General features: G+C 40.3%; 1 protein-coding gene and 1 pseudogene across 1 annotated transcript; one reads left to right on the top strand and one right to left on the bottom strand.

Moving 5' to 3' along the window:
* Positions 1-566: 566 nt before the first annotated feature.
* LOC110221650 (prorelaxin-like) lies at positions 567-14,154 on the bottom strand. The gene is made up of 2 exons (XM_021006350.2): positions 13,796-14,154; positions 567-904 (listed from the first exon to the last, which is right to left on the bottom strand). The coding sequence occupies exons 1-2, from the start codon at positions 14,022-14,024 to the stop codon at positions 567-569; spliced, it is 567 nt and encodes a 188-aa protein (XP_020862009.1). The 5' UTR covers positions 14,025-14,154.
* On the top strand, positions 5,861-9,071 carry LOC110221631 (kinesin-like protein KIF2A pseudogene; annotated as a pseudogene).
* Positions 14,155-18,288: the final 4,134 nt, after the last annotated feature.

Raw genomic sequence — 18,288 nt, 5'->3', positions numbered from 1 at the left:
TTAATATATTTGAGATATGAGACCTTTATCTGAGAAACTGAACTTGTGTTTGGGGCTATATAATGTTTAAATTGGATCATCTCCATCAGATGGACTGCCCACAAATATTTAATAATGCAATCAAAAAGGCGGAATGGACTGAAAAAAAATCTCAGGTTTACTTATTCTATCTAGATACGACCCAAGAGGATTATGACATTAAAAACCATTTATTGTTTATGGCATGAGATTAGGTTCTATGTGGCATAAATTAACAAGCTTGGTTGACGTAATGAATGCTTTATTTACTACAACAAAATATCAGCAACAAAATGAAAAGGCAATTCATGTAGCTGTATTGGTAGCAAAAGAGAGAAGATAGTTTACTTTAAGAGAATAACAACCAGCAATTTTTAAGAAATGCCTAATCATACAAACTACCATAGTCTTGGAGATCACAGGGGAAAAAAGGTAAAGTAAATAAAGTGATTTTTCATGTCAATCCAACATGTTGTGCCTCCCTGAAGCACCAGTGAGCTTGACACTGAGAATACATATCTAAAGTAGAGATATTCAATTTCTTCCTCTTAGCACAGTCTTCTAAGCTCTCCTCTGGTACAAGACCTTTGACAACACTTAATTGATAATAAATCGGACTTGCCTCTCCTTATCCGGGGATGTGTCCCCCTCATGAAGTCATATTGTCTCAAAGGACTGATGACTTTGATTTCATTTTTGTTTTTTTCAATAGCTTCCTTGAATTCATCAGGACCTATCATGAACTCTTCCATTGTGGGGATGGAGTCTTCAGTGTGACCATATAAATTAAGTACATTCTTCAAATCCTGGCCTCCTTTCAACAGAGGAATCTGCCCCTCCTTCCAACCAGAAATGACCTCTGCATCTAGCTTTCCATTGTCCACATCTGTGTGAATAAAGAATGAGAAAGATTCTGTTACGTTAGAGAGAAAAAAGTCATGAAGTGGGAAACATTTTTACAACAACCTAAATCAGTCAAGGGGCAGCTTAGGTGGTACAGTGAGTAGAGAGCTAGACTTGGAACCAGAAAGACTCATCTTCAAAAGTTCAAATCTGGATTCAAACACTTACTAGCTCTGTGACCTTGGACAAGTCACTTAACAGTTTGCCTCAGTTCCTCATCTGTAAAAGGAGCTGGAAAAGGAAATGACAAACCACTCCAGTATCTCCTCCAGGAAAGTCCCAAATGACAGAGTCAGACACAAGTGAAAAACAACTGAACAGCAAATAAGTCAAAGTTTTTAAAACCTACATGGGGTCAAGAGGGGGAGGGGGCAGGGAAGCATTTTTGTTAGACAGAATAACAAAACAGTAAAACAAGATGAACAACATTTTGTCCCATTTTAAGTCAGGCACCTTAAGATACTGTAAATAACCATACCCTTGGTACAATTCATCTCCTTTTCCATCTCCTCCTGCCTCCCCCTTAACCCTCCCAGTTGCCTCATGCTATGTTTTATTTGGCCTTCTAAATGAGTGCTTTTTAAAAGTCAGGAACAGCCTGTACAAAATTGGTCTTTTTTTTTTTAAGGAGAAATAATAACACAAGGTGCATCCTAGGAATTTGTACATAATTCCATTATCCATGTTGATGGAGGTATTGACGGTGAAGATACTATGCAATATTGGTACCCAAATTCTTTATATTTTTGAAATGGATTACACATTTTGATATTTATTCAATTGAATCATTTGGCAAACATTTGTTGGGCATCTCCTATTGTCTAGGCCAACTACTTTCTCCACTCGAGGTGCACTTAGTGTCTCAGTAATTCTTTTCATGATCCCTTTAGATCCTAAGAGTCTCTTTATCAACTAGTTAGGTTGAGAATTTTAAATATCCAACCATGCCCCTGTGAGGGCACCATGGATCACAGTTTGGTGATCTCTGGTTTAGGCATTATATTAGGTTCTGTGAAAGACACAGAAATCTGTAAGGAGTAGTCTCTGTCCTCAAAAGCCTCACATTTTGTTCCAGTTTTACCTTCATAAGTCATAGTCTACCTTGGGTTTGGTTTTTATTTTTATTTCTATTTTTTACTTTTTAAACTTTCTTTATTTTTCTTATTTTTTTGTCTGTTTTTTGCAATATGGATAATATGCAAATATGTTTTAATGACTTCTCATGTGTAATCTATGTCAAATTGCTTGCCTTCTTTTTTTTTTTTTGCTTTTTGGTGAGGCAATCGGGGTTAAATGACTGACCCAGGGTCACACAGCTAGTAAGTGTCAAGTGTCTGAGGCTGGATTTGAAAGCAGGTCCTCCTGACCCCAAGGCCAGACTCTATCCACTGCACCACCTAGCTGCCCCCTTTGCCTTTTCAAGGAGAGGGTAGAGGAGGGAGGGAAAGAAAAAACTTGGAACCCAACTTTTAAAAAACAAATGTTAAAAATGTTTTACATGCAATTGAGAAAAAAATATATAATAAGACTTTTTAAAAAAGATATAAGCCATGATTTGGAAGTTCCAACTTACAAACGAGTTGTATTACAAAAATTCATTTGTAAGTTGGTTGTTTGGAACTTGGAATACAGTTTCTCATAGAAACAACACTGTACATGGTGGTTAAAGTGCTAGGCTAGCCCCCAAAAGCCTATTTAATCTGTAATGTAGATGAAATAAAGTACTAATAGGAACATATAGTCTAACCATCATGTATAACAATGTCTTCATGAAAAAAAAATTAATTCAAAGTTCCAACTTGGGATGGGTCAGCTAGGTGGCACAGTGGATAGAGCACCAGCCCTGAAGTCAGGAGGACCTGAGTTCAAATGTGGCCTCAGACCAAACACTTGACACTTACTAGCTGTGTGACCTTGGGCAAGTCACTGAAACCCAATTGCCTAAAAATTAAAAAAACAAAACAAAACAAAAGTTCCCACTTGGGAAGCCAGGAACATATCTCAACACCACTATTGCCCTCCCCCATCCTCTATTCCCTCAATCCTGGCAGCAGACACAAGAATTTCTCCTTCCTCTCATTCCTTCCCTTCTCCCAGCCAGTAGTAGGGAGGATTTCTCTCCCTCTTCCAGGCAGCTGGAGGTAGCTTATTGCCTTGTGGCAGGTATTCTGATAGATTAGGAGCTGAGTGAGGATTGAGGACAGGGTCTCCAATGAGGCCCTAATAACAATAAAAATTATGATGATGATGATAATTTACATTCATATGGTGTTTTTAGATTTGCAAGGTCAAATATATATATATATATATATATATACATTCATGTATACATATGCATATATCTATTGTGTGTGTGAATATATATACATATATACACATATATTCTTATTTTATCCTCACAACTAGATGCTAGGGATACCTTTCTAGACCAGTGTCTGGGAAAAGAGAGGCAATAAGAAATTTGTAAAAAAGGAGACAAGAGTCCTTGCTTTGGTGAAGGAGGGACTGGGAAGCCACATGAAGAGTAGCAGAAAAGGTTTTCACTTCTTTTCCTTTAATTTTCCTTTCTTTTACTATTCATTAAAACCACGACTGGGAGAATATTAGGAGTAGGATCGAGTGAAATGATGGGAAGAGCAAAGCTGTAAGGTCCATCACCATCTTTTGTTTCCTCTCCTCCTTACTCTTCTCTCTTCTGCTCCCTTTTCTTCCCAATTATTTTTATTTTCTAAGCGTGTTCTCATGTGCTGATCACAGAGTATCTATGGAGCCATGGAAGGTGCTAAATTTGCTTGGCAGTCAGAGAGAAATTTCCAAGAGAAAAAAATGATAATATGGATGACAGTTGATCCACATATTGAATGATGCCCCAATAGGTAATTGAAGTAGCTGAACTGGGTTTTCCTTCTAAACTCAATTTGGATTCTGAATACTACCTCAGGTTACTATGACTCCACACAGGAAGTTCATTCAGACAGGGAACAGTCCTATTTCCTTTAAATCTCTTGTCATGTAATTGCTACTATGTGATAGTCACTTCAAATTTTACATAAATATATATAAAACACCGTTGTTTGTAGGTTGCCTCTGCCATTAAACTGCAAGTCTCTTGAGGGCAGGGATTGGTTTTGCCTTTTTTTTTTTGTATCCCCATTGCTTGGAGAATAGTAAATGCTTGATAAACAAACCCTTGTGGGCTTGACATGGGCTTAGAAGGCTCTCTGCCACACAGACAGCATGGTGGCTGGTCCAGTTTCCAAGGAGTTTTATGGCAAGATTCCTGGTCTGCCCTCCATGAGCACCTTCTTCTTCCCCAACCAAAATCCAAAGTAGCTGATGGTCAGGCATATAGGATGGGGTTTTTAGGGTTGAGAAATGCCTTAGTGTGCTGCCTCAAACCCCAGATCTTAAACCATCCCTGATCAATGCAAATCTATCCTGATTTTTATTAGCCCTCTAAAGAAAGATTTCCCAGTTTTTCTCAGTAACCCATTCTAATGTTCAACTTCATTGTCATAAAATTCTTCCTTAAATCTAACCTGCATCTGTCATACTGTAGCTTTAACTCATTATCTCTGGTTCCCACCTAACAAAGACTAAATGTAACCATCTTCCACCCTTCACAATATACTTAAAGCTAATTGAATAACCTCTCATACAACTTTGCTCCAAGTCAAATGATTTTAATTTCTGAAGCTTTTACTTGTAGGCTTTCTTGTCCCACTCTTTCATCATATCCATTGTTTTCTTCTGAGCCCACTCCAAGAACATCCCACAGAAATTCTGGTTTCTGCAAGAGAACAACATATTCCAGTGGGATTCTATCTAGTCATGAATTCAAAGGATAATCTCATAAAAATTTTTAAAAAATATTTTTACCACAAAACCACATCCATTTCTGGTCCACTAATTTGGAATGTGCAAGACTCAGTAACTAGTACCTCTTTGATCAGTCATATCCAACTCTTCATGGCCCCATTTGGGGTTTTCTTGGCAAAGATACTGTAGTGGTTTTTCCATTTCCTTCTCCAGCTCATTTTTATGGATGAGGAAACTGAGGCAAACAGAGTTAAGTGACTTGCCTAGAGGCAAATTCCAATGAGGCCCTAATAACAATAACCTTTGGATTTGCCTTTGGATTTTGGTTGGGAAAGAAGAAGAAGAAGGTGCTCATGGAGGACATTCCATGCCACCTAGCTGCCCATTTGAACCTCTACTTTCTATTTTAAAAAGTCCCCCCCAACTCCCACAAATTAAAAATGTAAATGCATACAAACTACTTAAGAAAAGCTGTTTTAAAGCACTTTTAAAGTTGTGCTAATTAGAAACATTTTTATCTAGTCATTAAAGTTAGCCCCTTAAGGGGCTTCTCTAGGCAACATTTTATTAGACTAGCTTAACTGTCCTTTAACTTACTGAAACTATATTTGTAATGCTTTATAATTTATAATTTCAGACATTTTACTAATGCAGACTAGGCTTTTCTTCCCCAATTGCTTTGAATTAGAGAAGCTTTATTGAATCCATCTATTCACGTTTCAAGTTTAAAATCCTACTGTAACACCTAATTATGGTAACTTTTTACTTTCCCTTTCATTTTTAATTGACCATCAAAGAAACACAAGGGCAGAGGTATCATGGTAGTGTAAAGAATACAGGAGTCAAAGGATCTGGGTTCAAATCCTAGTTCTGGCTCTTTCTACCTTTGTGACCTAGGGTGAACCACTTAATCTCCCTGGTCCTCAATTTTCTTCTCTGTAAAACAAAAGACTTGAACTAGATAGTTTCTGGGGGTCCTTCTATCTTTTGCATACACGCACCTATAAATTGGGAAGAAGATATGAATCTCAATAACACAAAAGCTGAGCAGGAAGCAGAGAAGTTATAGATTACAGTCTGGCATGTATTCATACCCTTAGACTAGGGAGAAACCCAGGCCATGGCACTAACAGGAAAAGCCCCATCAGGGGCCATCCTTGACTGTGCACAAGGACTTGGCGTTTTTGTGGGGTTAAATCCTGCTGGAGCTGCGCAAGCTCTGAGTGCCATCTGGTGGCCTTGGCAAAGATTACATCTTCAGTAGTGCTTTTAACCTTGCCTCTGCCTCTTAAAAGGAGCCAACATAGAGTGGACATACCCCATCTGTACCCTCTCTGCCCCCAATCTCCTGTATACTTGTACTATATATTTACACAATTATATTCCATATGCTTATTTCTCCCTTCAATATACAATCACTCTGTCTTAAAGTTACTAGTTGCTCCAATTAGAATATATGCTCCTTGAAGGTTTTAACTTAGTAATGCAACTAGGGATTTTTTTGTACTCTGTGTGAGGGTAGCAGCAAAGAAAGGTTTCCCTCAAATGTCTAATGCAATAGCTTTGTAATAATTCAGCTTTTATTACATTTTATTATTATTTATTGTAATTTTAAAACCAATATATTAATTATAAACAAAGATTAGTTAATAAATTATTGATATTATTTATTATATTACTATCAAACTCATGTCTAGGGATCTTTGCCTTTTGCTATAGTTGGAGGAACAAAGACATACCATCTCTCCTATCCCTCCTTGAGTAAGGTCTTGATAGCAACACAATCTCAGGTGAATTCTGTTGAGTACAAAACCGTACTTCCTTACAAGTAGCAAGGATTTATGAAGGCATAAAATAAACCAGAAGAGGTGCAGAGTATTGTAGCAGATATGCCCGGAAGCTAGGAAAATTTGGGTTCAAGTTCCACCTCCGACATATCAACGTTATGACCAGGGCTCTAGACAACTCTCTAAGACTATAAATTGCACAGAAGGTGCAGATTTGCACCTGGTAGAAAGAGCTTCCTCCTCTGGGAATTCCTTACACCAATGAAATCACAGGTCTGGCCCTTATCTCTGTAAACTCTGCACAGGTAAGAAATTCAGGTACACTGAGTAGCTTTCTTTTTTAGCCTGTAGGACATAAGCCTCACTTGCAAGTACTTTGGGTCTGAATAGCTTTGTGTACTTATCTGAGTACAGCCTCTATCCCAGTACAGATCCTACCCTCCCTAAGGCCACCAGGAAATCTATATTTGCCTTAAATTTCTAACCTGCTTCTCCCACACTAGCTGCTGGCCCTCACTCACATTTGAGCATACTTTCTTTCTCTAATTTTTATTAAAACTTAATAACCGTTTCATCCCAGAAGAGGCTGGCAGCTCGGCCCCTCCCCATCACCTACCCGCCGCGGCCCCCCGGGCCCCCCGGGTTCTGCTTGGGCCATCTCCTTCGCTGTCCCTCGGGATCCCTGCTCCCCATACTTCCTCTCTCCTCCTCCCCCGCCCAGCTCCAGCAGCCCTAACCTCGGCCTCTTCTCCTGACGCCGTGATGGTAACTGCCAACTTTAGTAAGAGCCATCGTGATTTATGTGGAGAGCAAGCGCAGCAATGTAAGGGGGGGGGGAGAGACAGAGAGAGAGAGAGACAGAGAGGGAGAGACAGACAGACAGAGAGAGAGAGAGAGAGAGACAGAGAGAGAGACAGAGAGACAGAGGGAGACAGAGACAGAGAGAGACAGAGAGTCAGAGACAGACAGAGAGACAGTGGGAGACAGAGACAGAAACAGAGAGACAGACAGACAGAGAGAGACAGAGAGTCAGAGACAGACAGAGAGACAGAGAGACAGAGAGAGAGAGAGACAGAGAGTCAGAGACAGACAGAGACAGAGAGACAGAGGGAGACGGAGACAAAGAGAGACAAAGACAGACAGTCAGACAAAAAGACAGAGACACAGAGACAGAGACAGAGAGAGTGTCTGTTGGCTTTGATGTGAAATCAGCTACATGCCTTTATTAAGCGCCTTATGTATGCTAGGTAGGCACTAAGGATACAGAGAAAAGAGCGAGGTCTAATACATCATTAAATCTCCATGAAATGGAGATAATGATTAAGTGTAACTGTTGAATGGGTAGAAAATCCAAAAGGCAAAGAGATCAACTTGGAGAACATCTTTTCACTTAACCCTGACCTTGCACCTGATGAAGAAATTGAACCTAGCCCAGAAATACCTCTACCTCCTATGCCTTCAGCCAAAGTAAAAAAAAAAATTGTGAAGAATCTTAGGATTGTGGCCCCTATTAAGAATGACCCCCTGCAAGAGACAATAGGGTGGTTGGTTCTCAGCATTCACTGCCTTGTCAATTGCCTGAACAGTCTTTCTCTACACAAGGGAATGCACTTAGAAAATCCAATGATGTGAAGGAAGTAGAGAAATCGCAAGAAAAATGTGAGAAATGGAGGCCACAGCAACAAGAACTTACAGAAAAAAAGAGCCCAGAGTTGCTGATGCTACAAACTCAAATTAGGAAATCATGTGTGTGATCAGAGATTTTAGAGGAAGCTTGTCTTATAGACCACTTACAACAGCAGATCCTACTGATGAATTCAGGATATGTGTTTGCATAATGACCACTCAATTAAAAAGAAACAGTAATGAAATACTTTGATGTGATCACAATCCCTAATAGAGATGTTGTGATGGTCCATGAATCAAAACCAAAAAGTGGACTTAACAAGGTACCTAGAAAATGAAACATTTCCTTTTGATTATGCCTTCAATGACTCAGCTCCTAAAGAAATGGTTTATAAACCATTTCTAGACCATTAGTAGAAACCATATTTGAAAGGCAGAATGGCCACACTTTTTGCTTATGGTCAAACACGCAGTGGAAAAACTCACAATATGGGTGATGACTTTTCAGGAAAGGACCAGGATTGTTCTAATCTAAAGGGATATATGCGCTAGCAGCTTGAGATGTCTTTTTAATGCTAAAGAAACCAAACTATAAGAAGTTAGAACTTCAAGTATATGCAACCTTTTTTTGAAATTTATAGTGGAAAGGTATTTGATTTGCTTACTAGGAAGACAAAATTGGTAGTGTTAGAAGTTGGGAAGTAGTAAGTTCAAATTGTGGGATTGCAGGAGACAGAGGTAAAATTCTCTGAAGATATCCTGAAACTAGCCCAGCTCTTCGTTGCCTGGACTGCTCCAGACCACTTCCCACCCTTAATTCCTTCTAGTCCCCTTCTCTGTAACCTCCCAGTCACTTCAAGTTATCGGCCACTCCTTGAATCACATCCAGATCTTCCCACAAATCTTTTTTTCCTGTAAAAAGAGTTGGTCTCATCTACCAAAGGGCAGTTTCTTAAAATCTTGCCCACCTCAATCAGTGTTTTAATAAACCCTCTCTCTGACTGAAAGAAGGCTGGAGTCAAATTCTTTCAAGGCAGGACCTGCATCTTCTGCCCTTGAATTTTGGGGTTCCCAGCACCCCTAGGCCGCAGCAGTGAAATGTTGCAAATACAAAAGTTGGGACACAGAATTAAAGAAGTGGAAGGTAGCAGGCTGGATTGCCTTTGGGGGAAATTACAAAGTTTCTTCAATGATCCCAGAAATTAAGGCCCATCAGTTAACCAAGTCCTAATGACTCTGTTTCTACATCTCTTGCATCTTTCCCACATCTCTTTTCAAAGTGTCCAACCTAGTACAGGCCCCCATTACAATTTGCCTGGATATTGCCCGAGGCTCATAAAAGATCTTCCTGCCACCATTCTCTCTCCCTTTCAAACTATCTTTCCTAGACCTACATGCCAAATATTATTTATGCAAAAGTCTGCACATTACTCCTCTGGTTAAAAAAAATCCTTTAGTTCCTTACTTGATCATGTTCAAACATCGGGGGCCCTGAGAGGCAGAGCAGCGCCTCACACCACTGATCTCTGGGCTAGGTATACGTCGACGGGCATTGGATTGGTGATGCCACTGCCTAGTTTGCCCCCAATGCCTTCCTAGCTCATGTCCCTGCCTGCAATATATTCCCTGCTAATCTATCCTACACATTTTCTATATTTCATCTTTCTCCTACTCCATTTTCATTGTGGCATTCCCCTTCTCCAGAACTTACCACTTATCACCTATCATTTCAAACCATAACTCTGCAGTCCAACATTTAAGGGTCTTCAATAACTTATATCTACCTATCTCATCCTCCAGCTGAGCAAATCTCTTTTGCAAATTTGCTTACTCCCACCTCGATGCTTTTGCTTCTACCATCCCCTCTACTTGAAAAAGCTCTCTCCTACCCTTTCAGTTAATTCATGCATCTTACCTCTTTTCAAAATGGCCCATCATCTCCAATTCTTCCTCATTATTCACCCAACATTTCCGATCAGTTGCCAAATCTTGTCAATTCTACCTCCATTAACGTCTCACATACCTTCCCTCCTCACCATCCACACGGTCACCACTTTGGTTCAGGTGCCCATTCCCTCTCACCCAGACTATAGCCATAGGTTCCTATTTGGTCTCCCTAACTCAGGCCTGTCCCCAATCCAAAATATCTTCCACAAAGCCACCAAAATGAATTTCTGACAGTACAGGTCTGACTTTATCACCACCCCCCTCACTCAATAAACTCCTTTGGCTCTCTATGTACTTATGGGATCAAATAGAAACTCCTGTTTAGCATTTAAATCTCTTCACAACCTGACCTACAACTACAACCTACTACTATTGCAATCTTTTTAACGTACTACTTCCCTCCACACACTCTGAGATTCAGCCCTACTGGCTTATTTGCTGTTCTTCAGATATAATGTTTCACGTCCAATCTCCATGCCTCATTCTGTCCCTCATTCCTGAAATGCACTTCTATCTCACTTCTGCTTCTTGGGCTCCCTATTTTCCTTCAAGATTTAGCTTGAGTTTATTGTATACATATGTATAGGTAAAAACTTTTCTGGCTTTATCAGCCTGGCTTTTTTCCAGCTACTTCCCCTCCCCTGCCCCTCCCCACAGTTGCTAGCACATGCACTTCCAAAATTACCTCCGATTATTTTAAGCATATATTCACATATGCAAGGACTGCTTCACTTTTTTTTTCACTGCCCAGTGCTTAACAGGATCTGGTACATAGTAGGCATTTAAATGCTTGTTCCCCTCCCCTTGTTCTTTTGCTGATCCATTGATTCAAAATCTCATTTTTTCAAAACCTGGCTCAAAATTTATCTCCTTAGAAAATCTTCCAAAAATGAATTGTGTTTATCTACTTGGTACTTAAATATTCTGTTCATATTATATTAATTTGCATATATTAATATTAATCTGTAAAGATGTTCTTCCAAAGTTTTGTGCTGTGTGTATTGCTTCCTTCCAATTACAGTGTCTTCTAAGCATTAGAAAATTTACTTTTATGATTAACATCAATTGCATATGGAAGTAAAGCTAACAGGAGTTTGTTTCCACGTTCCCTCCTTTTCCTGTTTTTATATAATTACACAGGCTTCTTCAAAATTTCAGGAATTACAATTATCTTTAAAAGCTGATGGATTCTTTTAAGTATCTTAGGACAGGAATTACAGGAGCAGCTAGGTGGCACAATGGATAGAGTGCTGGACCTGGAGTCAGGAAAATCTGAGTTCAAATCTTGCCTCAAACACTGACTCTAAAAGGTCACTCTCTCAGTTTTCTCGTCTGTAAAATGGGGAATACCACCTACATCGCAGGATGATTGTGAAGATCAAGTGAGATAATTTCAAAATGATGAAAGTGAGAGAAGTTATTATTTCCTATTATATTAATAACCAATTATTAAATTAGGATTAAGGCTTTTTCCTTCTATTTCCTCACTTATGGAACAGGCCTTGTAAGTCCATCAACCTCTGAAGGACATTGTTGATAGATGAGATTGCCCAAATCCTCTGAGAACACTTTAGAGGCTAAACAATCTAATGTAGGCACATTCCTGCCCTAAGACAGTAAATCTATGCCCTTGTGCACCAGCCTCCCCTCATCCCCACTGGAGTTTAGGGTGACCCCACTCATGAAAGAGAAAACCAGCAGGAGTGTCTGGGTAGAGATAGATTTCTTTATCCAGATTTCTAGAGGTGACTGAGTCTCAAGATCAAACCACATTCTCAGTAGGAGGGGCTGAGAACTTTCAGCTCACCTCCTCATTTGAAAATCTACCCCCTCATTAACTGTTCACCAATCAGGGTTGATTTTCACCTGTCATGGGCACCCCCTTTTCCAAAAGTAGACTAAGGCATTCATTATCTCCATTGGATGTCTTTGGTTACTGAGACAAACCACTGACTATCCATTTATTGATTATCAGCTGGCCTAATTAATAAATTGATTATTAATAACCCAGAAACTATCTCTCAGACTTTTCATTCATCTCAAAATGTAAGCTTTTTTAAAGTTGCATCCTCTCTTCTACACTGTGGGAAAGCTGTCATGGTAATACTGGTAAATTGAGGAAGAAAAACTTTCTACAAGTTTGTCTGAGTTAGAAAGTCTCATCCCCTCACCACAAGGCTCTCCCCATACAAAGACCTAGTCATTCCTCAAACTCCTGCCCTTATTAAGGGGCTCTTCCTGAAGTTAGAAGGGGCTAAGCACAGCTATAAGGGTCCTACTGTAGTGCATCTTTTCAGGTCTCTCCTTCCAGTTTATAGACTGCTGACACACTAAGAGTGAGGGTAGGGAGAGATAAAGAGACAAAGAGAGACAGAGGCAGAGACAGAGACAGAGGGAGACACAGAGAGACAGAGACAGAGCACCAGAAAGAAATAGAGATAGAGAGACTGTACAGCTATCCCTTCATACCAATGACATCATAAGTCCAGTCCTGTCCCTATCCCTATCCCTTGATAGTCAGAAAGGATGAGTTCCAACCAAATTAATTGTAAACTGAAAGTATTATTTCCCCCATGATGCCAATTTTAAGAGAAAAGTTGTAGAAAAACTAAAATGCACTTTTCCAAGCCTTCTCCCCACCCCCAAAGTTTTTTTTTGTTTTGCATCTGTCTAGTGCAGTTATATTGTACTATTTTACTAGTGTGTGTGTATACTCATATTATTACATATACATATGATTATCTATACACATGTAATGGTTTCCTTTGTAATCCTATGTTTAAAACCATTAGTCTGAGAAGTGGCCCATTGGTTTCACCAGACAGACAAAGCTGCCCAAGACTCAAAAAAAGGTTAAGAATCAGAGACCCACAGTTTAAGAAGCACTGATAGGGGTCACAGAGTGGAAAAAGTTTAAGAAGCCCTGCACTAGATGGCCTCTACAGTTGTTTTCCAGTTTGAGTCTAAACTCAAGCACAGGTGTTAGACAGCTTTGAAGGAATTGAAGAGAAATGTCAAATTGAGAGAACCAGGAACAGCCTCTACCATGCTATTTCTTACTCTCCAGTGGGGTCTCTCTGTTTAATAACTTTGCATGGCCACATAGGCAGTTTGGGTACAGTGAATTTAGGGAAGGTAACTGCTTCCCGCTCTGTAAATTAGAGAAGAGATTTAGCTGGAGACCAGGTATTAATGGTAACTATACTCCATAGTCCCGCTAACATAGTATTTGTCCTACTAACCTATGTGAAGAGAAAATAAGGAGGCAGGCTCGGGGAGAAGTTATTTCAGCTTTCCCTTAAGAAGTCCCCTAAGTCAAAACAAACAAACAAACAAACAAAAAAACAAACAAAAAAAACCCCAGTGGTTGGAATCCCAGCTCTGCTACATACATTGTGAACTTGGATGATTCTCTTCCCAATATGGTACAGAGGATGAAACACTGAATTTGAACTCAGGGGATTTGCCTTCAAATCCCACCTCTGAACACTTTCTACCTGTCACTTAGATTTTCTGGGTCTCAGTTTCCTCATCTGTAAAATGAGGGAGATAGACTAAATGGCCGTTGCAGTCAATTCCAGTCTAGATCTATGATCTCCCTAAAATGAAGGGTGATTAAGAGAGCAGGATAGGGATCACTCTCCCTAAGTTCCCTTCCAGCTCTAAATCCCCGGAACCCAAGACTGGGCACTCACCATTTTCAAGGGAGACAAACATCTGTCCCGGCTCCTGCCGTATATGTCTCGCTATGATGGCACTTCTCCACCCAGTGGTTCCGCAGACTTTGATCACCTCCCGGACAAACTGGCGGCCGCATAGCTTCCTCGGGACGTCGTCGATATACTGGGCTCTGAGCTCCCCGGGGTAGAAACTCAGCAGCAGCCAAGCTCCCAACAGGTGGGAAAAGATCAGACTCAGTAGCATCTCCGCGCTGTCCGGTGGCAAGCTCCCAGCCGTATCCTGCCTCCTGGTCCTCTCGGCTAGAACCACCTCTGGCCGTCAGTCCTCCCTTCCTCTGGGTCGCCTGACCTTCTGGCAGGGCTGCGCTGAGTCCGTCGGTCAGCCCGCTTTCTCTGGCTACCTGTCCCTGCCTTCTCTTTGCTCTGAGCGCTCTTTTTATAGGCTGACCACTCCATTCCACAATTAACAAGTCTCTCTACCCCTCCCCCTTTCCCTTCTTCCCCTCCCCTCCCCTCCTCCTCCCTCCAGCCCACCCTCTGTTTGTTCTCCAGCCCTCCCCTCCCCAGCCCATCCCTCTCTAACTTCTCTGTTCTTTACACATCTTTCTCTTGGTGGACGCTAGTGTCTCAAAAGGACACACACACAGCGCGCGCGCACGCGGTTTAAAACTAGAAGACGATTTCAAGATTATTCAGTCTATCCCTCTCATTTTTACCGAGGGGGAAAATGAAGCCGCCAGAGGCAGCCTTCAAGCTCAAGTTCTTTCAACCACATTCTTGCCCTATACCAGGATGACTTCAAGCATCTTGCGTGCCATGCGTGCCCCCTGCTAAGCGGCTTGGTTTGGGAGCCTCAGTGACTTTTCTTTGGAAGAATGGAAAGGGAAAATAGTGACTTTAGCGAAGTCCAGTGATGAATGCAGAAAAATGATTGCTTCTTATTTCTTATTTTCCTTCCTCTCTTCATCTTTGGGGGAGGAGTGGGGTAGGGGGGGTGGAGGAGAGAAGACGGGTCAGACCTGTGATTTCTTTAGCTTAGGAAACTTCTGTTGTGGATACTCACTCCCCTACTGTCTTAGAAAAGCTACCTTGGGGTTCCTCATCTTGTTTATGTGGACAGTTTCAGGGGCTTTCTAAGGAGATTTTGTATTTCTGTAGAATTGCAGTTGCTGTGCGTAACATTTTTTACTTGCCAGAGATGCCTAGGGAGTGCTAAGAAGTGAGTGGGACCCTAGAATCTCAGGCAGAAAAGGATGAGAAGGGAGTTTTCTTTATCGAGTATCTTTCTTTCTTAATGTCTTCCTGAAAAGATTTATTTCGTCCCATCTTTTTTTCTTTTTTTTTCTGAATAAATACATTTTTGTTTTTCAACAATCTCTTCTATAAGCTTTTTGAGTTTTAAATTTTCTCCACCTCCCTCCCCAAGAAGGCATGCAATCTGATATAGGCTCTACATATATGTTCCTATTGAACTTATTTTCACATTAGTCATGTTGTAAAGAAGAATTAGAACCAAAAGGAGGAACCACAAGAAAGAAAAAACAAAACAAGAAAAAAAAGAGCAAATAGTAGGCTTCCATCTGCATTCTAACTCCATAGTTCTTGAACTCTCCCATAAAACAGAAACGGATTGCAGAATGGATTAAAAACCATAATCCTACAATATGTTGTTTACAGGAAACACATTTGAAAAAGAGTGACACATACAGGGTAAAGGTAAAAGGCTGGAGCAGAATACATTATGTGTCAGCTGAAGTGAAAAAAGCAGGGGTAGCAATCCTGATCTCAGACAAAGCAAAAGCAAAAATAGATCTAATCAAAAGAGGTAAGGAAGGAAACTACATCCTGCTAAAAGGCACCATAGACAATGAAGTAATATCATTACTAAACATATATGCACCAAATGGTATAGCATCCAAATTCTTACAGGAGAAGTTCAGGGAGTTACAGGAAGAAATAGACAGCAAAACTATACTAGTGGGGGACCTGAACCTCCCCCTCTCAGCACTAGATAAGTCTAACCACAAAATAAACAAGAAAGAAGTTAAGGAGGTGAATAGAACATTAGAAAAGTTAGGTATGATAGACCTCTGGAGAAAACTGAATGGGGATAGAAAGGAATATACTTTTTTTTCTCGGCAGTACATGGCATATACACAAAAATTGACCATGTACTAGGGCATAAAAACCTCACAAACTCCATAGTTCTTTCTCTGGATGTGGATAACATTTTCCGTCATGAGACTTTTAGAGATGTTTTTGTATCTTTGCATTGCTGAGAAGAGCTAAGTCTATCAAAGTTAGTCATGGAACAACGTGGCTGTTACTGTGTACAACTGCATTCTCACTTTGGAATCAGGGAGTACTGGGGGAAGCTTTTGAAAATTCTGAAGTTTGGAGAATATTTGGGGGAAAGGTAATTGATTTTCCAAACCTCTTTTTAAGGTTGTGCTCTGCTGTAAATATAGTAAACGGCCTCTCATTAACAAAAAATACAAACATATTGATGTTTTATAACTAAAGAAATCAATATGCCCTCTTTAATATGAAAAGAATAACTGAGAGGAGTAAATTTGAGTGGGAAAGATACAATATTTACATAAGAGAAAGGGTACTAAAGTGAATTAAGTGCTTATTATAAAAGAAGCCATGTTTCCAAACATCCTGTGACTCCTGTGTGTTTTCCACATGACACCTAAGACTGGTGCTGGTGGCAAGGTCCAAATCAGCTTGCTGTTGCCTTCATTAATTATCCAGCAAAACAGTGTAATATCTGAATTATCCACAAGGAGGTGTACTCTTTGAGAGATTTTTCAGTCTGTCCAACTTTTCATGACCCTGTGGATCATAGCAAGCCAGGCCTTTCTGTCCTCAACTATTTCTCAAAGTCTGTCCAAGCTCCATGACTGGGACATTGCTTCCATAACACTATCTATCCATCTCACCCTCTGCCATCCCCTTTTCTTTTTCCCTTCAATTTTCCCCAAAGTCAGGGTCTTTTCCAATGAGCCCTGTCTTCTCATTATGTGGCCAATGTATTTAAGATTCAGCCTCAGTATTTGTCCTTCCAATGGATAGTCTAAATTAATTTCTTTAAGTGTTGATTGATTTGACCTCTTTGCTGTCCAAAGGACTTTCAGCACCACAATTCGAACGCACGGATTCTGAAATTAGTCCTGTCTAGCACATGATTGAGACTTCTTCCACCAAAAGCTTCGTTATTCTCTTTTGTCACCAGAGGGTGCTCAGTCGGCAACCTCTAGGCTATTCCCCTGCACTGCCTTGAGGCAGGACTTCAAGAAGAAGTACTAAGCAGTTTAAATACAAACTGGCTTCCTGACCTCTACTCTGGCCCCTTCCTCTGTTCCAGAATCTTAATGCCTGTGCAGGCTGGTCTCCAACAGCTATCCAGTCTCAATTCTCCGTACGGCAAGCAGGGTAATAGAAGGAAAAGGATCCCAGCTCTGTATTCCAGTGTATGTACAGTTCTATCTCAGAGTGTGTCTAGATTCTCCACTCTCCCTCAGGATCTGTTATCACCTTTGGCCTAGAGGTCAGTAAAAATTTAAAGATAAGATGGCATGATCACTTTGCCAACAAAGGTCTTTTTAGTCAAAGCTATGGTTTACCAGTAGCAACATATAGCTGTGAGAGTTGACTATAAGGAAAACTGAGCACCACAGAATTTTCACTCTCAAATTGTGGTGCTAGAGAAGACTTTTGAGAGTTCCTTGGACAATAAGATCATATCTATCGATAATCAAATTAATTCAGACTATTCTATGGAAAGTCAAATAACTGAAACTGAAGCTGAAATACTTTGGCCACATAATGAGAAGATGTGACTCACTGGGAAAGACCCTGATATTGGGAAAGATTGAAGGCAAAAGGAGAAGGGGGTGGCAGAGGGTGAGATGGATAATGTCATGGGAACAATGAACATGAGCTTGGACAGACTTCAAGAGATAGTGGAGGATAGAAGGGCCTGGAGTGCTATGGTGCGTGGGTTTACATCAATAACAAAAAAGCAAAAACAAAAACCCAACACCAACAAACGACTTAGAAAATGGATTAAGGAAAGATAATTTTAGAATCACTGGTCTACCTGAAAGCCATGAGCTACCCTCTACCATCCCAAAAAGAGCCTGGCTATCATATTTCAAGAAACTATGAGGGAAAATTGTCCAGATCTACTAGAATCAGGGGGCAAAGTAAAGATTAGAAAGAATCCCCCAGGAACCTCCTGGAAGAAACCTAAAATGAAAACTCCCAAGAACTTCATGACAAAACCCAAAGTTCCCAGGTCAAATTAAAAATATTGTAAGCAGCCAGGAAAAAAAAGGATAAGATGGCATGGCATGGCATGGCATAGGCACAGGTTTCGATCTTGAGAGCCAGAAATCCCTTTTTACACTTTTACCTTTCAATTGAGACAACCTTTTCTTGCTCCTCAACCTAAGAAAAAATATGCAAGAATTAAATATTTCTCATCTTTCTTTTAAATATCA

The sequence above is a fragment of the Phascolarctos cinereus genome, unplaced genomic scaffold, assembly GCF_003287225.1.
Source record: "Phascolarctos cinereus isolate Bilbo 61053 unplaced genomic scaffold, phaCin_HiC Scaffold_4;HRSCAF=312, whole genome shotgun sequence".
Classification (NCBI taxonomy): Eukaryota; Metazoa; Chordata; class Mammalia; order Diprotodontia; family Phascolarctidae; genus Phascolarctos; species Phascolarctos cinereus.
The sequence above is the reverse complement of the archived record's forward strand: the minus strand, read 5'-3'. Positions and strand labels throughout refer to the sequence as shown.

What these genes read in the sequence shown, in the direction of transcription:
- LOC110221650 (XM_021006350.2), bottom strand. Translation starts at nt 14,024, where the DNA reads ATGCTACTGAGTCTGATCTTTTCCCACCTGTTGGGAGCTTGGCTGCTG. An exon ending in GTTTGTCTCCCTTGAAAATG is followed by an intron (nt 905 to 13,795) that starts GTGAGTGCCCAG and finishes TTATTCACACAG; the next exon opens with ATGTGGACAATGGAAAGCTA.